General features: G+C 47.2%; 2 protein-coding genes across 4 annotated transcripts in view; one reads left to right on the top strand and one right to left on the bottom strand.

Annotated features, from left to right (window-relative positions):
• ARPC1A (actin related protein 2/3 complex subunit 1A) overlaps window positions 1–26,921 on the top strand; it is a 374,209-nt gene that overhangs the window by 7,255 nt on the left and 340,033 nt on the right. The window lies entirely within an intron of this gene.
• Window positions 10,962–26,921, bottom strand: part of SMURF1 (SMAD specific E3 ubiquitin protein ligase 1) — a 123,047-nt gene continuing 107,087 nt past the window's right edge. For 2 of the 3 annotated variants that reach the window (XM_050783965.1, XM_050783963.1), the window contains 7 exons: window positions 26,157–26,271; window positions 24,093–24,271; window positions 22,070–22,207; window positions 20,522–20,642; window positions 19,007–19,208; window positions 16,568–16,652; window positions 10,962–14,209 (listed from right to left, as the gene is read on the bottom strand). In XM_050783965.1, the coding sequence (XP_050639922.1) occupies window positions 14,110–14,209; window positions 16,568–16,652; window positions 19,007–19,208; window positions 20,522–20,642; window positions 22,070–22,207; window positions 24,093–24,271; window positions 26,157–26,271 (940 nt within the window). In that variant the 3' untranslated portion in view covers window positions 10,962–14,109. The remainder of the gene's footprint in view (window positions 14,210–16,567; window positions 16,653–19,006; window positions 19,209–20,521; window positions 20,643–22,069; window positions 22,208–24,092; window positions 24,272–26,156; window positions 26,272–26,921) is intronic. The other variant, XM_050783964.1, reaches the window with a different exon arrangement.

Genomic DNA, 26,921 nt, shown 5'->3' with positions numbered 1-26,921 from the left:
ATGTGTTCATTTTCCTACTTTTAGTTCTTTGGTTATCTACCCAGAAGTAGACTTGCTGGATCATATAGGAATTCTATCTTTAATTATTTGAGGAACTGCCATGCTGTTTTCCATAGCAGCTGTATCATTTTACGTTCCCACCAGAAGTTTTCTCTGTCTTCACATTCTTGCCAGCTCTTGTGATGTTCTGTTTTTTCGTTTTTGTTTTATGACATCCATCGTAATGGGCATGGAGTGGTACTTCACTGTGGTTTTGACTTGCATTGCCCTGGTGATGAGGAAAGTTGAGCAGCTTTTCATAGGCTTGTGAGCCAGTCATATATCTTCTTTGGAGATGCGCCAGTTCTAGTCCTTTACCCGTTTTTCAATTGAGTTGTTTTTGTTGTTGAGTTGCAGTTCTTTATATCGTCTGGATGGGAATCCCTTGGAGATAGATGGTTTACAAATAATTTCTCATATCGTGTGAGTTGCCTTTTCACTCTGTTGATAGTGTCATTTGATGCACAAAAGTTTTTAATTTTGATGCAGTTCAATTTGTTTTTCTTTTTGTTGCCTGTGCCTTTCATGTAATATCAAAACACCATTGCCAAAGCTAATCTCATGAAGCTTTTTCCCTAGGAGGTCTTCTAAGAGTTTTATAGTTTTCACACTCACTTTAGATCTCTGGTCCACTTGGAAGGTAATTTGTGTATATGCTCTAAGCTAAGGGCCCAGCTGAGTTCTTTTGCTTGTGGATATCCAGCATCCCCAACGTAATTTTGTTGAGAAGACGATCCTGTTGGAAAGGGTCTTGGCACCCAAAACTCAGCTGACGCATAGAGTGTGGAGAGCTGATTTCCGGGCTGTCTGTTCTGTTCAGTCTGTCTCCGTGTCTGTCTTTATGCCACCACTACAGTGTTTTGCTTACTGTGGCTTTTTAGTCAGATTTGAAACCAGGAAGTGTAAATTCTCTGAGTTTGTGCTTCTTTTTCAAGATTGTTTTGGATTTGGGGTCCCCTGCAATTTCATACAAATTTGAGGATGTATTTTTCTGTTTTGGATTTGGGGTCCCCTGCAATTTCATACAAATTTGAGGATGTATTTTTCTGTTTCTGCTAAAATGTTGGGATTTTGTTTTGTTTTGTTTTGTTTTTGAGACGGAGTCTTGCTCTGTTGCCCAGGCTGGAGTGCAGTGGCACCATCTCGGCTCAGTGCAGCCTTCACCTCCGGGGTTCAAGCGATTCTCCTGCCTCAGCCTCCCAAGTAGCTGGGATTACAGGCGCCCGCCACCATGCCCAGCTAATTTTTGTATTTTTAGTAGAGATGGGGTTTCACCACGTTGGCCAAGCTGGTCTCGAACTCCTGACCTCAGGTGATCCATCCGCCTCAGCCTCCCAAAATACTGGGATTATAGGCGTGAGCCAGTGCACCTGGCCCAATGTTGGGATTTTGATAGTGATTGTATTACATCTGTAGATCACTTTGAGTAGTAATGACATCTTAACAATATTTTGGCCAGGTGTGTTGGCTCACACCTATAATCTCAGCACTTTTGGGAGGCCGAGGCAGGAGGATTGCTCGAGGCCAGGAGCTTGAGACCAGCCTGGGCAACACAGCGAGACCTCATCTCTGCCAAAAATATAAAAAATTAGCTGGGTGTGTTGGTGTGTGCTTGTAGTCACGGCTACATGGTAGGCTGAGCCAGGAGGATCACTTGAGCGCAGAAGTTGGAGGCTGCAGTGAGCTATGATTGTAGCACTGCACTCCAGCTTGGACGGGAGAACATCTTAAAAAAAATAAAAAATATAAAATACAGGCCGGGCGCGGTGGCTCACGCCTGTAATCCCAGCACTTTGGGAGGCCGAGGCGGGCGGATCACAAGGTCAGGAGATCGAGAGTGAAACCCCGTCTCTACTAAAAATACAAAAAATTAGCCGGGCGCGGTTGTGGGCGCCTGTAGTCCCAGCGGGAGGCTGAGGCAGGAGAATGGCGTGAACCCAGGCGGAGCTTGCAGTGAGCCGAGATCGCGGTACTCCAGCCTGGGCGACAGAGCATCTCTCAAAAAAAAAAAAAAAAAAAAAAAAAAAATATATATATATATATATATATATATATATAAAAATACAATATTATGTCTTTTATTCCATAAGCTTGGAATGTCTATTTATTTGTCTTCTATAATTTTTTTTTTTTTTTGAGGTGGAGTCTCACTTTGTCCCCCGGGCTGGATTGCAGTGGCATGATCTCGGCTCACTACAAGCTCCGCCTCCTGAGTTCACGCCATTCTCCTGCCTCAGCCTCCCGAGTAACTGGGACTACAGGCATCTGCCACCACACCCGGCTAATTTTATATTTTTAGTAGAGACGGGGTTTCACCACGTTGGCCAAGCTGGTCTCGATCTCCTGACCTCGTGATCCACCCGTCTCGGCCTCCCAAAGTGCTGGGATTACAGGCATGAGCCACCGCACGCAGCTTGTCTTCTATAATTTCTTTAATCAGTGATTTATGGTTTCTAATATACAAGTATTTGACTTCATTGGTTAAGTATGTACCTGTTTATTCTTTGTAATGCTGCTGTAAATGGAATTGTTTTCTTAAATTCCTCTTTGGATTATATATTGTTAGTGTATAGAAACACAGCTGATTTTTGTATGTTGATTTTTGTATCCTACAATTTTGCTGAATATGTTTATTCTAATACTTTGTTTTCTTTAGGCTTTTCTATAATCATGTCATGTGTAAACAGGTAATTTTACCTCTTCCTTTCCAATTTGGATTTTTTCCCCCTTTTGCCTAATTGTTCTGGCTAGAATTTCCACTACTGTGTTGAGTATAAGTGGCAAAAAAAAAAACGGTCACCTTTGTCTCATTCCTTATCTTAGAGGAAGCCCTATCAGTCTTTCACCATTGAATGTGATCTTAGCTGTGGGTTTTGCATAATGGCCTTTATTATATTGAGGTGTTTTCCTTCTATTCCTAGTTTGCTGGAAGTTTTTATCTGAAAAGGTGATAAATCTTGTCAAATGCTTTTCTGAATCAGTTAAAATGATTTTGTGGTTTTTCCTCTTTATCCTGTTCATTTGTTGACTCATCCTTGCACATCCCAGGAATCAATCCCAATTTATCATGGTATGTAGTCCTTTTAATATGCTGTTGGATTTGGTTTGCTGGTATTTTGTTGAACATCTCTGCATCAGTATTCATCAGGGCTGTTAGTTTGTGGTTTTCTCTTGGTGCCTGGCGTTGGTATTAGGGTAATATTCAAGTTCATGTTATAAAGCCAGTACTTGATCCTGCATCCTAGTTCTGCTCTCAACAAACTCATCCTGCCTCTTGAGAGCACAGACATGGGAAAAAAATCGGTACACACAAAAAATATGTACACACATGTATCTGTATACAATCATCAGGTAAAATCCAGAAGACAAGGATGCTATGGCTGCCTGAGGGAGCTGCAGTGCTGATGGTGGTGGAAGGGAAGATGAAGGAACAAACGAGAAAGTTTCCTAAGAGCATGTTTTTAAAAAGTCTTTGGCTGGGCGCGGTGGCCCACGCCTGTAATCCCAGCACTTTCAGAGGCCAAGGCGGGCAGATCACCTGAGGTCAGGAGTTCAAGACCATCCTGGCCAACATGGTGACAACCCCCTCTACTAAAAATACAAAAATTAGCCAAGAGTTGTGGCAGGCGCCCAGCTACTCGGGAGGCTGAAGCAGGAGAATGGATTGAATGCAAGAGGCAGAGGTTGCAGTGAGCCAAGACTATGTCATTTGCACTCCAGCCTGGGAGACAAGAGCAAAACTTGGTCACAGAAAACAAACAAACAAAAAAAAGTGATCAAGATAGTAGACACAGTAGATGTGGGCACACAGATAGGTTTACCAACTTGGTTAAAGCCCCAACTACCTGGTGATAACACTGAGATCAAAACCTGAAAAGATTCCGACTTTTGACAGTAGAAAATGCCCCAACAAGCCAGACACACGTTCCCTAACTTAGAGTGCTGCATCCTCTCACAGACGTCAGAGTGCAGGACTGTGTCTGCTGGCTGAGCTCACAGACACACACTGCGTTCTAGTGACTGTGCCAGGGTGGGAAATAAAAACAGATATAAGAGTGACATCCAGCAAGGGGACAGAAGAGGAAGGAATCTCTCTTCGCACCGAGACAAAAATTGGAGTGGCAGAATCTGTCTGAGATAACTGTTTTTGGAACTGTGGAGTCTAATTTGAATGCTTGCAACTCCCAAGGAAAATCTTGGCTGGTAAGTTGCAGTTAATTTTGGTCAATTTCGGCCTTTAGGATATTAGGGTCTCCCCAGCCTGAGTCTTGTGGTAGGTAGCCATACCCATGTTCCTGGCATGACTTCCTGGAGACGGGGTGGAAAGTAAGGATCTTGGCCTCCACATATCAAGGTTCAGTGTTTTGATTGCAGAAGTGCAGACATAGGGGTGGGCAGCCATTGTTGCATTCCCCACTGGCTGAAGTGGCTTCCACAGGATTTAAGGGAACAGCCTGAGCTGTTGTTTTTCTTCTTACCTGTTTTTCCACTTGGGGTGCCAGACTTAAGGATTAGGATATTGGAAAGCACGTGTGTGGACAACTTACTTGGGCCTCCTGCCAACAGCCAGTAAGATGCCAGGTCCCTCAGTCACAAAGCCACATGAAAATAAATTCTGCCAGCAGCCTGGAGGAGCCTGCAAGAAGATTCTCCTTGGTTGAGCCAAGAGATGAGAATACAGTCTGGCTGACTCCTTGATCGCAGCCTTGTGAGTCCCTGAGCAGAGCATTCAAATCAACTGTGAAATAAACATGTATACAGGGCAATTTAGAAAGCCACTCCACATACCTAGAGAAATATGCAGGCTCAGAAGAGACCTGGGAAGACTTTTTAAGCTTTTACATCAAGCTGATCCAGAGATACCCTCAACAGTTGATGTGGGGAGACAAGAGTAAATGCTCGGGGCGGGGGGGTGGGAAGGAGAATCTGATTTCCAGAGTTACAAGATTCAAATGTCCAGTTTTCAACAAGAAACTATCACAAGACCCTCAAAGAAATAGAAAAGTAAGGCACGTTCAAAGAAACAAATCAACAGAAACCATCATCACTGAGGAAGCTCTGACAGCAGACTTACTAGACAATAACTTTAAAACAACTGTTTGAAAGATGCTGAAGGAGCTAAAGGAAAACAAAGACAGGAGAACAGTATATGAACAAAATGAGAATATCATAAAAGAAATAGAAATTTTAAAAAGGAAACAAATTCTGGAACTAAAAAGTACAATAACTGAAATGAAAAATGTCCTAAAGGGTTCAAAATATTTAAGCAGGTAGAAGAACCATTCAATGAACCTGAAGATAGGGCAATTGAAACTATTGAATCTGAGGAATCAAAAGAAAAAAAAAATGAAGAAAAGTAAATGAAAACCTAAGGAACTTACCTATGGAACGCCATAAATGAGACCAGAAGTAGAGAGGCAAGGGCAGAAAGTATATTTAAAGAAAGTTGAACAGAAAACTGCTCATATTTGATAAAAAGACATGTATCTACAAACCCAAGAAGCGTAACAAACTCCGGATAGGATAAGCTCAAGGAAATACACACCAAGACACTTCATTGAAGACAAAAGAAAACCTTGAAAGCAGCAAGAGAGAAGTAATTTATCACATACAAGAGATTCTCAAGATTATCAGCATATTTTTCATCAGAAACTTTGGGTATCAGAAGGGAATGGGCTTATATATTAAAACTGCTGAAAGAAAGAAAACCTGTTAGAATTCTGTATCTAACAACTGTCTTTCAGAAATGAGGAAGAAATTAATACTTTCCCAGATAAAAGCTGAGGGAGTTCATTATCATTCTTTGCAAGAAATGCTAGAAGGGGTCTTTCAGGTTGAAACGCTGAACAATAAACTTCTTTAAAAGAACACTAAGCATCTTACAACTTGAAGTTGTAAGAACTATAGATCTCCAGTAAATGTAAATACATGGACAATTACAAAATCTAGTATATTCTAATGATGGTTTGTAACTCTACTTTTTATTTCTACATGATTAAAAAGGTCCATTAACGACTGCTAATATTGGGTGCACAATGTATAAGGATGTAATTTGTGATGTCAATAACAGTAAGGAAAACAGAGCAGTACAGGAGCAGAGTTTTGTATGTTACTCAAATTAGGTTGATATAAATTCAGTTTAGGTTGTTGTAATGTTAGGATGTCAAGTGTAATCCCCATGTCACTATAAAAAATGAACCAAACACAGAAGGCAGTAATGGAGGAAATAAGGAACCAAAAAAAAAAAAAAGTTTAAATGGCAGAAGTAACTCCCTTCTTATCAGTAAGTACTTTCAGTGTAAAATGGATTGAATTCTCCAATCAAGAGAGATTGGAGATGGCAGACCAGGAAGCTCCAGGCCCACATTTCCCCGAGGAAACATTGAGGGGAAAAAAAAAAAAAAAACAACTGGGCACTCACTAGGAGCTCTGGACACCAGCCCAAGGTCTATAGCAACCAGGTGAACACCCAGTCAAGAAAAACCCACATTCAAAATAGTTTTTATGTCATTTGTATTTGCCTTTCCCCCATCCCTCTCTGGCACACAACTGTGTGTTTCGGAGGAAGCAGCCCAGTTTCCAGTGTCTTCCCTTGCACTGGAAGGAGCAGAGCAGAACTGATTTGCAGTGTTCGGCCATCTTTGGGCTGCCCGAAGGGCTGGTTTCTATGTCATCTGACTCAGAGGTGAAGCAGGGAAGGCAGCCCAGTTCACATCTCAGGCCGGCAAGAGCCATGGGAGGCAGTGGCAGGCACGACATATAAAAGCTGCCGGGGGACCACAGTGGATACCTGGGGCAAGAGATTATGGGCACAAAATATAAGAGGACATCTTGTTCCTAAGAAGCAGCTGGGTGAAGACCTTTTGAGAAATTAAGACTTTTTTTTTTTTTTTTTTTTTTTTTTTTTTGAGACGGAGTCTTGCTGTGTCGCCCAGGCTGGAGTGCAGTGGCCGGATCTCAGCTCACTGCAAGCTCCGCCTCCCGGGTTTACGTCATTCTCCTGCCTCAGCCTCCCGAGTAGCTGGGACTACAGGCGCCCGCCACCTCGCCTGGCTAGTTTTTTTGTATTTTTTAGTAGAGACAGGGTTGAAATTAAGACTTTTAAAAGCAGCCATGTGTATGGTATAAGCCAAAGAAAAACAGAGGCCCCTAAAAGATCTGAGATGACCTTAAGCTGTCACCTCAAGCTGATACCAGGTATTAGGATATGCCCTCTGAATTAGTGAAGCTTTTCCCCACCACTCTTCAAAGACTGGAATAGATGACTGCTTTTGCGAATGCCCAGTTTAAAAACACACACACACACACACACACACACACACACACACAAGGATACAAAGAAAGGGGAAAACATGTCCCATTCATAGGAACAAAATGTATCTCTAGAAACCATCCCTGAAGAAACCAAGGCATCAGACTTGTTAGAAAAGACTTTAAAACAGTTGTCTTGAATATGCTCAGAGATCTATGGGAGAACATGAGAAAGGCCTAAAGGAGATCAGGATAGTGATGTATGAACAAAACGAGAATATCAACCAAAAACAGAAATTATTTAAACCAAATTCTGGCGCTGAAAAATACAATAAATGAATTGAAGTATTCAATACAATGGTTCAGCAGCAGACTCAAACAGGCAAAAGAATCAGAGACCTTAGAAAATGGATCATTTGAAATCACTGAATTGGAGGAGCAAAAAAAAAAAAAAAAAAAAAATTAAGAGAGCCCAAGGGATTTTTAGGACACATCAAGGTGTCCAGTTTAGGAAGTTCCAGAAAGAGAAGAGAGACAGGAAGAGGACAGAGCTTATTTGAAAAAAATAATGGACAAAACTTTCCCAAATTGGAAGAAAGAAATGGATATACAAATTTAGGAACCTCGACAAATTTCAACTAGGATAAACCCAGAGAGACTCATAGCAAAGGTGAAGGGTGAAATAGCTCCATTATAAAAGTAGGAAGCTTCAATACCCCACTTTTTTTTTTGAGATGGAGTCTTGCTCTGTCACCCAGGCTGGAGTGCAGTGGTGTAATCTCAGCTCACTACAACCTCTGCCTCCCAGGTTCAAGTAATTCTCCTGCCTCAGCCTCCAGAGTAGCTGGGATTGCAGGCATGTGCCACCACACTCGGCTAATTTTTTTATTTTTATTAGAGACGGGGTTTCGCTGGTCTCGAACTCCTGACCTCAAGTGAACGCCTGCCTCAGCCTCCCAAAGTGCTGGGATTACAGGCATGAGCCACTGCACCCAGCCCAGTACCCCACTTTCAATAAATTATTAATAGAACAACTAGACAGAGGATCAATAAGGAAATGTAGGACTTGAACAACACTATAGACCAACTGGACCTAACAAACATACACAAAACACTCCACCCAACAACAGCAAAATACACATTCTTCTCAAATGCACATGGAACATTCTCCAGAATATACTCTCTCCAGAGAGGTCATAAAACAAGTCTCAATAAATTTAAGAAGACTGAAGTCACACGAAGTATTTTCTCTGACCACAACAGAATGAAGCTAAAAATCAGTAACAGAAGGAAACTGGGAAATTCACAAATATGTGGAAATGAAACAAGATGCTTTCAAATAACCAATGGGTCAAAGAATAAATCACAAGGGAAATTAGAAAATATCTTGAGACAAAACACAACATACCAAAACTTAACGAATGCAGCGAAAGCAGTGCTAAGGATTATTCACCATGACCAAGGAAACTTATAGCTGTAAATCTTTATATTAAAAAGAAGGTTAAAAATGGACAACCTACATTATACCTTAAGGAACAAACTAAACCCAAAGAACAAACTAAACCCAAAAAAAACAAACTAAAAAAAGAACAAAAAGAACAAAGAACAAACTAAACCCAAAAAGAACAAACTAAAAAAAGAACAAACTAAACCCAAAGCTAACAGAAGTAAGAAAATAAATATTATAGCAGAGGAAATAAAAGACAAATGAGAAAAATCAGTGAAGCTAAGAGTTGGTTCTTCAAAGAGATCAACAAGATTGACAAAACTTTAGATGATTAAGAAGGAAGAATCAACTAAAAGAAGAGGGGACATTATTACCAATTTTACAGAACTATGAAGGATTATAAGAGTATTATGAACGACTGTATGCCAACAAATAACCTAGATGAAATGGATTTCCTAGAACTCTACAACCTACCAAGACCGAATCGTGAAGAAACAGAAAATCTGAATAGACTGACAATTAGTAAGAAGATCAAATCAAAAATCAAAAACGTCCCAACGAAGAAAAGCTCAAGACCAGATGGCTTCACTGGTGAATTCTATCAAACATTTAAAGAAGAAGTAATGCCAGTCTTTCTCAAACTCCTCCAAATAGTTGAAAAGGAAAGAATGCTTCCTAACTTATTCTGTGAGGCTAGGATTACTGTGATTTGAAAGCCAGAGAAAAACACTACAGGAAAACTATAGACCAATATCCGTTATGAATATAGATGTAAAAATCCTCAACAAAATATTAGCAAATTGAATCCAACAGCTTTTTTTTTTTTTTTTTTTTTTTTTTTTGGAGACGGAGTCTTGCTCTGTCACCCAGGCTGGAGTGCAATGCCGCAGTCTCGGCACACTGCAAACTCCACCTCCCAGGTTCAGGCAATTCTCCTGCCTCAGCCTCCTGAGTAGCTGGGACTACAGGCGTGTGCCACCACACCCGGCTAATTTTTGTATTTTTAGTACAGACAAGGTTTCACTGTGTTGACCAGGCTGGTCTCGAACTCCTGACCTCGTGATCTACCTACCTCAGCCTCCCAAAGTGCTGGGGTTACAGGCGTGAGCCACAACGCCCGGCCCCAAGACCATATTAAAAGGATTATTCACCAAAACCAAGTGGAATTTATCCTAGGAAGGGAAGGGTGGCCCAACATAAGAAAATCAATGTAACACATCACATGAATAGAAAAGAGGGAAAAAATCATGTACATCTCAACTGACACAGAAGGGCGGTTTACTATAAACATTCCCTCTGTGATCAGAAACAAGAAAAATATTCCCACTTTTACCATAGTTTTTCAACATTGTACTGGAAAAGTATAAGCCAGAGCTAATAGATAAGAAATAAAAGGCATCCAAGTTGGAAGGAACAGGTAAAGCTATCTCCTACAGAGAGAAAATTGCAAAGAATTCACAAGAAAGCCACTAGAGCTAGGAAGCGAATTTTTGCAGTTTTGGGGTACGAGATTGACAAACAATGCAGTTATGTTTCTATATACTAGCAATGAATATCCACAAAAGAACTTAAGAAAGCAATTATGTTTATAATAGCATAAGAATAAAGCTAACCAAGCAGGTGCAAGACTTGCCAGTTGTCTGCTGAAAACAAAATACTGTATAAAGAAGTTAAAGAGGCCGGGCACGGTGGCTCATGCCTGTAATCCCAGCACTTTGGGAGTCCGAGGCGGGCGGATCACCTGAGGTCGGGAGTTTGAGACCAGCCTGACCAACATGGAAAAACCCCACCTCTACTAAAAATACAAAATAAGCCGGGCATCGTGCGCGCCTGTAATCCCAGCTACTCGGGAGGCTGAGGCAGGAGAATCACTTGAACCCGGGAGGCAGAGGTTGCAGTGAGCCGAGATTGCACCACTGTACTCTAGCCTGGGTGACAAGAGCAAGCCTCCATCTCAAAAAAATAAAGAAAAATGAAGGGAAAAACGAAAAGATAACCAGTGCGCAAAGAAATTCTAAATGTTCTCAGTCCCATGTTTTTGCTTGGTAGAGCACTTTCAACCCACTGCCATATTGTCATTAGTTTCCCTTACAATTCTATCCTTAACTCTGTCCTTTTCCCTTGGAAGGCCCTTGCCAGTATTCCTGCCTACACACTTCCTTTCTTGTGGGTTTGCAAAGACACTGGAATCTCATTTCCACACCAAAATAACAGACGCCAAAAATGTAAAGTCGTGAGTTTATTGCATATGTAACAAAATGAACCTGACCTCCTGGGCCCAGCCTGCTGTACAATCACTGTTTGTTTTGTGTTTCCAGCTGGTTCCATAACCACATTAAATAGAACTAGTATTTCATTAAATACTTTTGATTTTGACATAAAACAGAACATTAGTGTACAACTTTCACAAAATAAATCAGCGATAAAAACCGTGGGAAGGATAACAAGGATAGCAGCAATACTTAAAAACAAGACATTACAAAATAAATTAAAAAATACATTATAAAGTGGTTGAGAAACAAAAATAAACACATTTTTAAAATCCATACTATGTTTCGGGAAGGCTGCCGTGCGGCACACACCTGGCGGCAGATGGCGGGTAGGGGGACATTTTCTCTGCAGAAGGCCTTTCCTGACATCTCGGACTGGGTGACCACCTTAATCTGAATTCGGACCATATGTCTGAACAAGCTCAGGGGTCGAAATTCGATCTGGTGGCAGATTCTCTTTTCAGAACTGGAGAGAGCCCTTTTCCTGTCGCCCCGGGCCTCCCAGGCAGCCTCAGCTCTTCCTACCAAAAGCACTGGCGGAGTGGTGTTTGCTACATCCCTGAGTGTCGGCTGACGGCCGCTGGTGAGGGCAAGCCTGAAAAGCCGGGCCCCTGAAGCATCTGGGCAGAGGGGCAGGGGGCATGGCTGGATCGCCTGGGACCACCGAGAGGGGCGACACAGATCACACGTGAATGGGCTTCGTGCGGACCCAAAGTCCAACAGTCGGGAAGCTTTTACCATTTGCTTGCCATATTGAGTTCTTTGGGGTGGTTCAAAAGGACCAAACAAACCATCGTAGAAACTGAAGGTACTGGGAGTGCGATGCCACCGACAGGGAGGCCTGTTTGGAAAGAGTGAACCGGAGCTCTGGAAAGGTCTGCGACACTCACACGACCGATGACAAGGCGGCAAACCCACACGCAGGTGGAAGTGGAAAAGCAGAGACGGGGGCCGGGACAGGAATGCCATGTGTCCGCCGGGGCCACGTGTGGAGGACCCGGGACCCAGCCCTCTGGCTCTGGGCTGAAGCAACACCCGGCACGAGAGGCAGGGCAGCACCCACCAGCATGGGGCTGGCGGGTGCAGCTGCTAAGGCTCGCCCCCGACTCCTCCCAACAGCAAAAAGGTAGTTTTAAAGGCGTCAAATGCAACATTCCTGCTTCAAAGTCTTTTAAACCATGAGACCCTGGTTTCCTTCCTAGTTACTGCAGATTTTGGATACCACCACCAGGAAAATCAGGTGGGGCCTCCGACCTCATCCCGGAGGCCGCTTCAGTTCTCGGATGGATGTCTCTTCTGCCTCCCGTGGGTTAGGCTCGTGACAGAGAGTGGGCTCTCCGGGGGAGGGCTGTAGTTTTCACTTCCTCACCTTCAAGAGGAAGATGCAAGGAAAGGCTGGATAGAGCCACTGGGAAACGGGCTTCTAGAACACCTTCAGGAAGCATCATGGTGAATGAGACACAGGATGCGCCCACCTGGGGGGGCAAGGCAGAGCTTTTCAAAGAGGCTAAGCCCACCATTGGGCCTGGACTTCTGGAATGGGGGATTAAACTTTCCTCCTGCAGCAAACCTCGTTTGGCAGCCCTTCCATTCTAGAACCTCAGCAGCCCAGAAGTTAACAGTGACAAAAAGAACAGATAAAACCGTTGTCCACAAGGTCCTTCCCAGGCCATCTCAGACCCACAGCGGGATCCCAGAGACTTCGACAGCAGTGAAATGTCTTGCTCATCGATTACCCTGTACTTGCCCCCACCCCAAACAAAAACAACAAAGAAACCATACAGGAACATTGGTTGCTGCTGCTGTTTTCTGCCCAAGTTCAGCTACTGGAAATCAAGCCACTTTAAGATAAAACACTGTTTGACTTCTGTGCAAACTGGAAAATGGTGTCAGAAACTTCGAGTCTAGGCTTGCTTCTGGCCTTGCTGATCATACGAAGACATCTGGGCAAGTGAACCGAGTAGCAATCGTTAGTGTCACCAGCTGCCACTGGGAAAGGGGCCACACGAGGCAGTGTGGAGCTGTCCCCCTCTGCGGTCACAGGTTTGCGTCCACACTCTACTTTTTGTAGAACAGTATCTTTGGGTGGATTTACATCATCGAGGTTATCCTTTCACCATTGCTTTTAAGCTAGTTCGCACCAAGCCAGCAGCTATGATAACACAATTTTGTTAGTTTAGCTCTTAGCAGTTGCCGCATCATGGTTTACTAATATTTTAAGTGACACAGTTGATGCTCTTCTATGGACAACAGTGGCACAGAGGTCACAGCTTTGGGACTGACTGGTTGGCTCTAGGGCTGATTTTGGTCTGCTCTTTTCTACACTCCGTGACATGGTGTTTTCACTGAAAAGAAAAGTCAAACTGGACAGATAATGCAGCAAAAGGGGCCCTTAAAAGATGGTTTTTCTCTACGTAAAATATTCTCAGCCAAGATACCCAGCAAAGAAATATCCTGGCTCCAGGAAAAGCTGCTCCAATTCCTTCTCCTTTCAAAGGGGCAACGCATTTTGACTCAAGCTTCCTGCTGTGGCAGAATTCCAATAAGCATACGTTATGCAGTTATTTTTCAGTTGGAAATTCATCTGCTGCCCAGAACAGGCTGCTGGGATGTGAAATCTGGAATCTGAGCTCTGGTAAGATATCTAGCAGCTGCTCAAATTGAAAAGGGGCCCCAAGGCTATTTGAGATGGAACAGCGGGGATAGCCACCAGTTCCAAACCCTCAGCCAGCCACACTCAGTCCCCTAACTGTGGGCTGATGCTCCCGTAAAGAGCTCAGGGCCATGAGCCTTATCACCACATGGGTTGCAACCACAGCAGAATATCCTGTGTGACCAAAGCCAAAGGCTAACCCGGGCTGCATTTTATTGGATGGGTGATGGAAGCGGGTGGGAGTACTATAATAAAGGAGAGATATATGGGTGGGAGCCACCAACAAAAGTCCCCCATCCCCCTCCCCCAACAGAAAGGAGAGAGACAACCCTTTCCCCTCAGGTGATCCGGAATTCCAGGGCCTCTGCCAGCTTTGCAGGAGGCGCACAGAAGCTGGATGCTTTTGGTCTGGTGGCCATGAGCTAGACTCTGTTGCCTTTGGTTGCTTTTCACTCCACAGCAAACCCGCAGGTCTCCTCCACGGCTGTCAGCAGCTTCTCATAGAGCTTCTCATAGGACTCATATGGTGGAATGTCGATCCGGTTAAAGCTGAAAAAGGACAAAAAAGTGAGAGTCACTGGGTGGGCAGTCCAGCCCTGGGACCAACCTCAAGGCCAAGGACAGGCAGCGAGAAGTGTGTGTGGGAGGGGAGAGGAATGGGGGGCGGGGCAGGAGTGGTGGTGAGTTCTCCATGTCCCCCTGTGCTTTTCTGCCTCTAATACAAAGATTTGTAATTTGTTTTTGCTTTTTGGTAGAGACAGGGTCTTGCTAGTTTCCCCAGGCTGCTCTCAAACTCCTGGCCTCAGGTGAACCTCTTGCCTTGGCCTCCCAACATGCTGGGACTACAGGCCTAAGCCACTGTGCCCAATCAACACACAGTGAAGTAAGTCTTGAGCCTTGACAACCAAAACATCACCAAATTACTGTTCACGGCTTCTATCAGGACAAAGCTCTCCGCTTGTTTTTGTCTGTCTGTCTGTGGGAGAAATTCTTTCTCTGTGCTAGGAATGCCTCTTTGGCAGCCCGTGTAACCCAGACTGGCTGTCAGGCAACGTCACCACTAACAATGTATTGCGTGTCTGTCTGTTCCTCTGGGACTTGATCTGAGACCAAAACGGGGCAGTCTGGAAAATTCCTTGCAAAAACAAAATCTCAAAACTAGTAAGATGACAAATCCTTAAAAGATGAAATGAATACTCAACTTTTGACTCGATATTTCCAGGGGGAAACTCGTTTCCAGTATTTGTGCAAAGAAAAAGACGTCCTTTAAGAAGCTACCATAGCAAACCAAAAAGTACAAAATTGTGACCCAGAGGACGTACAGTGACTTCCTGGCTTCCTAGGGTAAGCAGTTACGGAGGGTGTCTGTCTCTACAGAGCTGGGTTCCAGGGTGGGCCCTCTTTTTTCTGTGCTTCAGAGCATACTTTCCACATGCATCTAACACCAAGCACTAAACTGCTAAAGGACAAAAGCCTTGTGAGTAGGTGCGCAGCCAACATGGTGCGTTCCCGTAACGGATGCCACAGCCACGCTCGGAGCAGGACCCTGGCACCCACCACCACGGTCCAGGACCAACTGCATTACCCCATTTCACAAGTGCGGAAAACCAAGTTAGAATATGAAGTCACTTGCCCCAAACCACATGTCAGAGGGTGTCACAGCTAGCATTTGATCCCGCATCCTTGGTTTCCAAGACAGGAACCTTCCATCATCTCACTGGGCATCTCAACAGCATCTAGAACTGGTTCCCCCAAGGAAACGCGGCTACTCGTCTCAACGGATGGTTCCAGGACAAAGTGCGTGCCAGTGACTGGATTTTTAAACCATACAGGAAATACTCTAGTATGGAGACTCATTTTTAAGTTAAAATTTAGGAAGAAAATATTTGCAATAGACAAGGTGCGTGTATCATAAGCAGGAGTCTAAGAAGATGGGGACCCAGAAATGTCAGATAAAGTGAAGACCAAAACTAGACTATTTTCCTTACCAACAGGTGTGTGTACATAAGACCCGGCAGAGAGGAAGATTTGAGCCTGCTGGAGTGGTAGCCACACTCCACTGAAACACCAATGTTAATTAATGACATGGCTCATAACAAAATTAGTTTCATAAGATACTGTGACAACCTTTCTGTGGCATGCTGCAAAGTACTCGTCCCATCTGACACAAGCACTACTGCCAGTCATTGAGACTTGGCATAAATGAAACAGAGTCCTACAAATCAGAAAACAGCTTTAAAAAAATAACATGAGGCCGGGCTTGGCGGCTCATGCTTGTAATCTCAGCACTTTGGGAGGCCGAGGCGGGCAGATCACCTGAGGCCAGGAGTTCCAGACTAGCCTGGCCAACATGGCGAAACCCCGTCTCTACTAAAAATACAAAAATTAGCCGGGCGTGTTGGCGGATGCCTGTAATCCCAGCTACTCGGGAGGCCAAGGCACGAGAATAGCTTGAACCCAGGAGGCAGAGGTTGCAGTGAATCAAGATTGTGCCACTGCACTCCAGCCTGGGTGACAAAGCAAGACTGTCTCAAAAAAATAAAAAACTAAATCAAGAGAAAAATCTATATTTAAATTTTAGGTTATTTATACTGTAAGATTTTATGTTAAATTTAGCAATAATGTTGGCCCTCTTATAGATATTTTGTTGCATGGCCAGTAAAGCCACTCTATACAGCGTTGTCATGTTGGAGGAAGAGTCGCTTGCTTGAGGGCTTCAGAATTGTCATTCAACTCTCGAATTTCTCCTTGTGTCTCAGGTGCTGTGGCTTTTGAGTTTTGATGATGACAGAAATATTTTAGCAGAGACTCCATCTCCAAAAAAAAGAAAAAACAACAAAACGAACGTGAACGTCGGCATCCTCCGGGGCTCCCAGGACGCCGTGACTTCCTGGCCGCAGTGCTTACCAGGTATGGGCCTTCGGAAGGTTGTCTGTGTTCGCGTCTATCAGGTGGATGGTGAACAGCCGGGGCCCTGCCGCGCCTGTAGAACCTTACAAGACAACATTCTAGTTAATGTACTTCAGAGGCACAGCTGTGGCACTTCCTGGCCACACGGCCCCCAAGAACCAGGGCCCTGACCACGTTCCCACCCCTACACCCAGGCAGGCTGTCCTGTGATAGGGCCGTGAGGTTCCCAGGCCCGGTTTTAGGACATGCCTGCAATGGCCATCAAAGTGACAACATTCAGACATTTTTTTGAGACAGGGTTTCTGTTGCTCAGGCTGGAGTGCCGTGGGGCAGTCTCAGTTCACTGCAACATCTGACTGCCGGGTTCAAGCAATTCTTCTACCTCAGCCTCCCAAGTAGCTGGGATTACAGGTACACACCACCACACCTGGCTAATTGTTATATTTTTAGTAGAGACGGGGTTTTGCCGTGTTTCCCAGGCTGGTCTGGAACTCCTGGATCGCCTCAAGTGATCCACCCGCCTCGGCCTCCCAATGTGCTGGGATTACAGGTGTGAGCCACTACACTTGGCCAAAATTCCAACATTTTAGAATATCTTGCAGGGGGCAGAGCAAGAACTGCTAAGGCCCCTCCTAAAGTGCACCCTGACCATGAGCCTGCTCCAGACAGGCTCCCTGAGGATCAGTGCTGTTTGCACCCACCCTCTGGAACAGACGACTTGCCCACCAGTTCTGTGGGGCAGGGTGAGGCACCAGCCCCTTCTTCCTCAGGTCTTTCCAGACTCAGCCCCAAGTGAGCACCAGGCTGGCCAGCAGCCACCACTGCTGCGGCAAAGACGGCTAGCTGACAGGGCTGCTGGGCGCCGGGAAAGGAGGGCACAGAGGTCACGGGCCTTGGCTGTGCTGCCCCTTGCTCCTGTGTATTCACAGATATTCCTTTCAAGCTGGGCCAAGGTCAGCGGCAGGACAGGAATCCAGGAGCAATGAGGACCAGCAGAGACACCATCTTTCTGTTGGGCAGACAGTCTCAGAGTGCAGCCTCCTGCTTCCTGGGGACCTGGGACAGGAAGGTGGCTCCTCCCCCTCGCAGGCCACACCCTCCAAGCCCCAACCTCCTGGGGAGTCAGGACAGGCTGCGCCAGGTGGGGGGCTTCAGAGACCTCCTGCAGGGCCCTGGCCACTCTGCCTGGCCCTGCCACCCTCCCACAGCACCAGCACTCCTTGTTCTGCACTGTGACCCTGTTCACCTCTGACCCACCTTCTAGACACTTCGGGGACACTGGGCTAAAGTCTATCCAATTATCGGGGGACGAGTGAGACCCTTATGACGACAGGGACCATCTCTAAGCGGGAACATTTAGCACGTGGACCTGCTGTGGGCAAGACAATGGCGCCATGAGAAAAGACTTGGTCAGGAAGCCTGGATTCCTGCCCTGCCTTGCCGTTCACACCTGCCTGTTTCTTCCCCTTGGGGGGATAATAAATCCCATGGTCTCAGTGAGTCTCGGCTTCCTCATCCATGGGATGGGGCTAATAATCCTCGTCAGCCAGGCTCTCTGGGTTGTTGGGAGAACGGAATGAGAAAGGCTTTGTAAATGACAGGCACCAGCACGCTCTGGGAGCAGCTGTCATGGTCAGGCTGGTCAAGCAGACAGAGACTCCCAGATGCGAGTGGGGCTCAGCCTCGAACCCCTTTTTATTCAGGCCGGGCCCCTGGCAGCAAATCCATAGGCAGAGGTCACAATGGAAAATTGAAGGCGCCCTGATGGCTAAAGCCGACTGAAATGGAATTAACCTCCTTTTACTCAGCGAGGCACAGGCAATATTCTGTGTTCACAATGTGTCTGTGTGTCTATCCGCATTTACAGTTCAGTCAGCTAAATTTCCGTATGGTGACACCGTGCACCTCACTCCTTCCAGCAGCATTCCCTCCGAACCCTCAGTGTAAAAGATGAGACATTAGGCCGCCGGGCCTACAGGCAGACGGGCACCTTTCCCTCAGTGGCTTAAACAGAGTGAGCATGACATCATCTTTCGGTGTGATCTGTGGCTGAACAGGGGTTCATGTGCAGCTCCAGGAGCCACTGAGACTGGGGGCGGTTCCCCCATAGCTCCCTCCCCGGGGTCTTGGCTAAGCTGGCCTCACAGACACTCTGAAGGCCTCTGCTGGCCAGACCCTCTTGGCTTTCTGGAAGTAGTGAGGGGGGGGAATCCACGTGCCCTGGGGTGGCTCCACAGTCTCTGCTCAGCGGGGCCCCACACCTGCTCACACACAGCCTCTGCAGGGCAGAGCATTAGCTACTGGAGAACATTCCTTATGCCATTTTCTAGCACACGCCTCAGAAAAACATCCCAGCCACCCTCCAGCTCTTCGGCTAGTACAGAACACAGCCCCCACAGACGCGCCATCGAATAGCCCCGCCTCCACGTCAGTCACCTTGCAAAGCCTTGAAGCCTTGGAGCGGGACCCGCGTGGATCCAGTCACAAACTGCAGGAGCCTGGCCCTCCTTTCTTCATCGAACGTCTCCACCGCTTGCCAGAACCACCGCACGATGTTGCTGTCGGCCACACAGTGCTTCAGCCGCGTGTTCGACTTCCAGTCGTTCAAGTCTATTTTATCCAGGCCGCCTATGATCAGCTGAGGAGGTGCAGAAAGGTGAGTTACTTCCAAAATGTATAAACCCACGTCAGGATGCGCCTCCTAGGTACCCGACACACACACGAGTGAAAAGTCGGTTCCCAAGCAAAGCAGCAGCTGTGTCTAAATAAACTAGGCAGACGCTGAGATGGGAAGAAAGCTACACACAGGAGGCCTGTGGCACATGCTTCCGTCCGCCGCCTCCAGACGGGTCTCCAACCCCAAGGACCACAGTGCACAGCTGCTGATGGGACGTTGTCTTATAACCAAAGCGGGCTTTTTGCTCTGCATGGGTGAGCAGTATCAAAGCACCAACGCGTGACACTGAACAGAGCTACCACCATGAACAAGGGCACGTCCCAGGGTCTCTCCAGGACACTCAAGGACATGTGGAGTTTCGAGTCTGAAGAGAGGAGAATTCCGCAAGAGTTACGTGGGGCTGGGGCTGATGGGGCGTGTTTGTGCAACTGGCTTAAAAAGTTCACCCCCTGCTAGGTGCGGTGGCTCATGCCTGTAGTCCCAGCACTTTGTGGGGGCTGAAGTTGGGCGGATTGCTTGAGCCCAGGAGTTCAAGGCCAGCCTGGACAACATGGCAAAACCCTGTCTCTACAACAAATACAAAAAGTAGCCAGGCATGGTGACGGGCACCTGTAGCCTCAGCTACTTGGGAGGCTGACGTGGAAGGATTGCTTCAGCCTGGGAGGTCGAGGCTGCAGTGAGCCACGATTGCACCACTGCACTCCAGCCTGGGCAACAGAGCAAGGCTGTCTCAAAAGAAAAAAAACACAAACGTTCACCCCAGAACTACTGCTCCATCCAAGCTCTTGGCTCCCAAGCTCTCCTCACTGGCAGCAGAAAAACTTGGAGAACAATCTACAAGGCTTGAGCTGTTTGGCACCAGAGATGGAGAAGGGCTGAATGAATCACCGTGTTCAAGCACATGCAGTATGACTAGAGAATACAATAGCCCCTTGTTCTTAGTCTAGGAACAGCCAGAATAAAAAGCACTAAGTTACTGCTGTGGGAGCACCTGGTTCTCCCCCGCTAGATACCCTGAAAACAAGGGAAGCCACAACCACCTTGACCAGTTTTCCGGGAACTATTCAGATTTCCTACCGCCAGGCAGACATCTCGCCGGTTACCAACCGGCATAAACACCCTCTACTCCCCACTCTTGCTCTAGTCTGGGAACCCCAACAGCTCCTAGGCTTACTAGGAAACGGCCGCTCGCAGCAAGGATTTAAAACAGGCAGACGCCAGCCACAGGGGAGCCCCCGAACGCCCTGGGTCAACTCCGCACGGCAGGCACCTACCTCCAGTTCCTTCTGGTCAAAAGGCTTCAGCAGGTGTTGAGGGATGAGCTCATTGAACCCCTTCTGCAGAGCTAAGAACTGGGCTTCAATTCCTCTCATAAACCTCCAGTTTACATACAGCCTGGAAGAAAAACTCGCAAGTTGGATGCAACACCAAGTGGATTTTCCACCATGGGCAGGCTTTTTTTTCCTTTTTTTTTTTTTTTTGGAGACAGGGTCTCACTCTGTCACCCAGGCTGGAGTGCAGTGGCGCAATCTCAGCTCACTGGAAACTCTGCCTCCTGGGTTCAAGCGATTCTCCTGCCTCACCCTCCCCAGTAGCTGGGATTACAGGCACCCGCCACCACGCCTGGCTAATTTTTGTATTTTTAGTAGAGACGGGGTTTCACCATGTTGGCCAGGCTGGTCTTGAGCTCCTGACCTCAGGTGATCTGCCCGCCTCGGTCTCCCAAAGTGCTGGGATGACAGGCGTGAGCCTCCGCGCCTGACCTGTGAGCCGGTTCTGATATCACAGTCTGACAAACATGGGAACACACTGGGATCCCCCCCAGATCTCTCCACCAAGACAGACATACCACCAGCTAGTAGTACCAAACCTTGGCATCACGTTAAAAATGACTCAGTGCATGCCCTGATTCATTCCGATTCGCCCCTGAAAACAGGAGGATTGAACCTGATCTGTCACATCAATTGCTGCAATTTGAAAGCATGTTCTGGCCAGGCACAGTGGCTCACACCTGGAATCTCAGCCCCTTGGGAGGCCGAGGCAAGAGGATCGCTTGAGGCCAGGGGTTCAAGACCAGCCTGGCAACATAGCAAGACCCTATAAAAATGTAAACAATTTTAAATGTGTAAAAGTACATTTGAAAGTACAGCACAGGACAGCGTGGCACACAGACGTGCCCACATAGTTCTCAGCTGCAAGTGCCGAGGCCTGAACATGGATTTGCCTCAAGTTAGGGATGGAAAAAAACTGAAAGGGTGGCTTCCTCGGACGGAGCACCGAGACCCTCCAAAGCCACTGCTCTCTCCTTTGCCTCTGACCTCTGCATCCATAATTAGGTGGTCACTGAAAAGTCCTTCCCCACATGGGTTCTGTCCCTCAGGCCAGGCCTGGCCCCATTAGGGCCCCTCCAAGCAGATCCCCGATGCTGCTGCTGAGCTGTTGGTTTCTGAAAGTCGCCTCTGTTCATGTGATCTGATCACAAGTGCCAGCCATCACACAGCGAAGGAGCTACAGCAACTAAATGCAGGCTCGGCCTCGCTGCAGGCACCCGGCCGTCCCCCACAGGCGACTAAACGCAGGCTCAGCCTCGCCCCAGGCGCCCGGCCGTCCCCCACAGGCGACTAAACTCGCCGCAGGCACCCGGCCGTCCCCCACAGGCAACTAAACGCAGGCTCAGCCTTGCCCCAGGCACCCGGCCGTCCCCCACAGGCGACTAAACGCAGGCTCAGCCTCGCTGCAGGCACCCGGCCGTCCCCCACAGGCAACTAAACGCAGGCTCAGCCTCGCCGCAGGCACCCGGCCGTCCCCCCAGGTGGCATTACCGGACATATTCTTTCTTGTTCTCCTCTGTGACCGGCACATTTCTGCCATTGGGTTTCAGTTCATGCTGAAGGATCCGTCCGAAGGCGTTGTGTTCCACGCAGAAGGTGTGGTCCAGTACAGGCGTGATGTCGTTCTCTCTGTTGAAATAAGACAGGAGGATGTAGGTTAGAGCTCTGCCACCACGTGGGGTCATTGGGTAGACAGACAACATTTACGACGGCCAGACCCGGGGCTGCAAGAGAGGACAGCTTCGGGCAGACACAGAACCTGTGTGGGGGCGGCACAGCAACAGGTGCTGGAGGACCTGGACACCACAGCTCTGGTTCCAGATGTCCCCACTCCTGGCTTCCACAATCATAGAAGGCGGGGAGCAGGTTGCTCTACCATCCTGTGGTTTCAGGAGACCCACAACCCAGCTGCTTTGTACGCTGAGTGTGGGAGTCAAAAGGCAGGAATGTGAAGAGGTATCAGGGTCAAAGGGAAATTGACCTGGAGATGAAGCCACGCCAAGAAAATGCCGTTCCCGGCCAGGTGCAGCAGCTCACACCTGTAATCCCAGCACTTTGGGAGGCCAAGGTGGGCAGATCACGAGGTCAGGAGATTGAGACCAGCCTGGCCAACATGGTGAAACCCCATCTCTACTAAAAATACAAAAAACTAGCCAGGCGTGGTGGCGGGTGCCTGTAGTCCCAGGTACTCGGGAGGCTGAGGCAGGAGAATCACTTGAACCTGGGAGGTGGAGCTTGCAGTGAGCCGAGATCGAGCCACTGCATTCCAGCCTGGGCGACAGAGCGAGACTCCACCTCAAAAAAAAAAATAAATAAATAAAAAACCATTCCTCCCTTAGAGGCAGCCTTTCCAAACGCATCAGTTCAAACACAAAAGCACTCAAAAGTGAAAAGTAGCTCTTGAATCTGCCATCGTTCTTGAGCCATAGGCAGAGTGGAAGATTTTCTTTTTGTTTTTTTTTGAGACAGACTCACTCTGTCATCCAGGCTGGAGTGCAGTGGTATGGTCTCAGCTCATAGCAATCTCTGCCTCCTGGGTTCAAGCAATTTTCCTGCTTCAGCCTCCCAACTAGCTGGGATTGCAGGCACATGCCACACCTGGCTTCTTAAAATTTTTTTATTTTTAGTAGGGGCGGGATTTCACCATGTTGGCCAGGTTGGTCTCGAACTCCAACCTTTGACCTCAAGTGAAAAGAGCAAGTGATCTGCCCACCTCAACCTCCCAAAGTACTGGGATAATAGGCATGGAGCCACTGCACCCAGCTGAGTAGAAGATTTTCTACCCGATCCCCAGAGTCCCCTCTTCAAGTTGGAACACATGACACATGGGACACAACCAGGAGGCCATGACTCCGACTCACCCACATCCCTCCATCTGCCAAAGCCTGATCTTTTGTCCCCTTGAAATCTGCAAGGACCCGTGACAGTCACGGTTCATCTTGTCACTGCCTGCTGCTCTGAACAGAGTGTTTAGAATAATTCTAAAGCACAGGTAACTAAATGTTCATTTTGTTTTGATACTTGCTTGGCCCTTGTGTAGGTTAACTGGAGACACCCTGAGTGTCACACACACCCCACAATGGGCCTGGGGAGTGGCCTGTTAACGTCTGGGATCTTACCTTCATCATTCAAGGAAACAATCTAGTCCATGAAGAGAAACCTATCCAACATCACGAGGAAAATAAGTCAACTGAATATTTTTACTAGATCTGGTGGGTTTTTTTGTTGTTGTTTGTTTTTTTTTGTTTGTTTGTTTTTTGCTGTAATGGGATCTCGCTATGTTGCCCAGGCTGCTCTCAAACTCCTGGGCTCAAGTGATCTGCCCACCTCGGTCTCCCAAAGAATCTCCTTTTCTGTTTCTGGTTATAATATAATGGTTTCTTTGTGTCTCTTCAATTTCACAATGATCCCCAAAATAACACACACACACAGAGGCACACATGCATGCATACAGTAGACGCGGTGGTTGGTGTACCCTAAGCCAGGTGACCGTGCGCCGTCAGTCAATACTTACAGGATCCACACCAAGCTCTTATGCAGCTCCGGGTCCACGGATTCCAGGTCTGAGAGCTGGATGGGCTTCCCCAGCAGCTGCTTATAGAAGGGCACCGTGAAGCCCCCATTGATGTAGTGTCCGTGGAACACAGCCAGCCCCATGATCCGCCCCACAAAGTGAAAATAAGACAAGTGGTCCTGTAGGGGGCACCAGAGAACACGAATTTGTCAGCACGATGCCGGCCAATGTGGAATCTCGCTTCCCAAGAAGTGCTGTCCCCAAGCTTCTTGGGAAAAGTGTCCCAGAGGCAGCCAGACCTACTGACTCAGGGACTCACAGGCCCCGCTGCTGAGCAAGTGAAAGAAGGCTGCTTGTGTAGCAGAAATTTACCTAGATTCACTGGACAACGTTTTCTATGCTGTCAGGGCCAACACCTCCTCAGAAGGGCCATATAACTGGCAGAGGAGCCCCGTGTTCAGCATTGACTGAGAATTTCACCTTGGTGACAACAGAGAATTAAACCAAGCCCGGGGCCTTGACACTGTAGGGCCTCGGCACCATGCTGGACACACGCCCAGGAAGCCAGCCCTGCGCTCCCTCCCAGGGCATGAGAAAGAAAAGGGCAAGTTCCCTTCCTCCTCTAATCCAGAACAAAAGGAAGGGAGGGAGGGAAAGAAAGAGAGGGAGGGAGGGAAGAAATGCTAAGGGGGAAAAAAGACCACAGGAAAATATGTATGAATAAGCCAAGTCAAATAACAATTCTAGGCTGGCTGTGGTTGCTCACGCCTGTCATCCCAACACTTTAGGAGGCTGAGGCAGGAGGATCACCTGAGGTCAGGAGTTTGAGACCAGCCTGGCCAACATGGTGAAACCCCATCTCTACTAAAAATACAAAAACTAGCTGGGCGTGGTGGCGGGCGTCTGTAATCCCAGCTACTCGGGAGGCTGAGGTGGGAGAATCCCTTGAACCCGGGAGGCAGAGGTTGCAATGAGCAGAGATCACACCACTGCACTTCAGCCTGGAGGACAGAGCAAGACTCTGTCTCAAAAAAAAAAAAAAAAAAAAAAAAAAAAAAAACCAGAACCATTCCAGAACCAGAGCCGTTCTAGCTTTTTTTTTTGAGACGGAGTCTCGCTCTGTCGCCCAGGCTGGAGTACAGTGAGTGGCGCGATCTTGGCTCACTGCAAGCTCTGCCTCCCGGGTTCACGCCATTCTCCTGCCTCAGCCTCCCGAGTAGCTGGGACTACAGGTGGCCGCCACCTCGCCCGGCTAATTTTTTGTATTTTTAGTAGAGACGGGGTTTCACCGTGTTAGCCAGGATGGTCTCGATCTCCTGACCTCGTGATCTGCCCGCCTCGGCCTCCCAAAGCTCTGGGATTACAGGCGTGAGCCACACCGTTCTGGTTTTTAACTCAGGAACCACACATCTCTACTTTCAGGTTTGAATAACGTTCACCTCAAACAATGAGTCAAAACTCTGCTTCCATGTTGGTGAAAGGTTCTTCCGCATTTGAATGCACAAGCGGGGCCTGCCCCGCCTTTGCCTCAGCGGCCTGTGCAGGACACTGGTGAAGGCCGTGGCGCCATAGGAGGAGCCCCTGCTGGCCGGCTGCCCACCCTCGGGCTGGGCATGCAAACACTGCACTGACTTCCTCATCTCTAAAACCAGCACACTAAGGGTGGCAGCATTTGTGGCTTAGAAAGCTAGTTCTGGAAAGATTCCAGTTTTGACTGGGAGGAGGCTGGACTTCAGAACCCACTCCTTAGAATGACACCATTAACAAATACAGTCATCATTCCACAGTTCCCTCGAATGATCATAAAGTGTCCCGAGTGTATGAACAGCTTCGCTTCCCACTTCAACTCCTTCAACACAACACACCCAATGACCACAGTCTCTGAAAATACCAGATTGAAATCATCCATCTTAACTCAGTTTTCACTTTACCTTTCCATGTTTTGCTTACCGATGTCTTCGATTAACTCTACAACGAATAGACCAAGAACTGAGAATGAAACTGAAAATCCATCTCAAAAATTCTCCAACTCAATTCCCTACCTCTTTGTTCATTCATACTTACGGGGTTGATTGAAGAATCCGGATTTATTTGCAACATGTAAATATTGTCTGTAGAATACTGGAAGAGCCCGTAGTAAGGATTCAACATTTCATGGCACAGCAAATAAAGCCACTCCCTGGGAGCAAACAACAAAAATGCATTTGATACGTGCTAAAATTTCTATATATATTTTTTTTTTCCTGAGATGAAGTCTCGCTCTGTCGCCCAGGCTGGAGCACAGTGGTGTAATCTTGGCTCACTGCAACCTCTGCCTTCCGGGTCCAAGCGATTTTCCTGCCTCCTGAGTAGCTGGGAGTACAGGCATGCGCCACCAGGCCCGGCTAATTTCTGTATTTTTAGTAGAGACGGGGTTTCACCATGTTGGCCAGGCTGGTCTCGAACTCCTGACCTCAAATGATCCACCCACCTCGGCCTTCCAAAGTGCCGGGATTACAGGAGTGAGCCACCGCGCCCAGCCTGAGTTATTATTTTCTGAGTTTCTTTAATGTTTGCATCATTTTATTATTTTAAAAACCCCAAAGTTAAAAAGAGTCAAGCCAAAAAAAAAGGCACTTCAACTAGAAACTGTATGGTTCAGTGGCTGCACTCGGGTTGCGATAAGCCCAGCTAGTGGGCGGTCTCAGACAAACACCTGTGGCAGATCTACAGAGTCTTTCGTTCATTCTACTCAAAACTCCTTTTCAATGGATCGCATTAAGATAGCAGCCCCAAATTTTATTCTGGAATTTCTTACTCTTTCAAACAGAAATGAGAGAGAATAGGGAA

The sequence above is a fragment of the Macaca thibetana genome, chromosome 3 (genome assembly GCF_024542745.1).
Source record: "Macaca thibetana thibetana isolate TM-01 chromosome 3, ASM2454274v1, whole genome shotgun sequence".
Lineage (NCBI taxonomy): Eukaryota > Metazoa > Chordata > Mammalia > Primates > Cercopithecidae > Macaca > Macaca thibetana.
The sequence above is the reverse complement of the archived record's forward strand: the minus strand, read 5'-3'. Positions and strand labels throughout refer to the sequence as shown.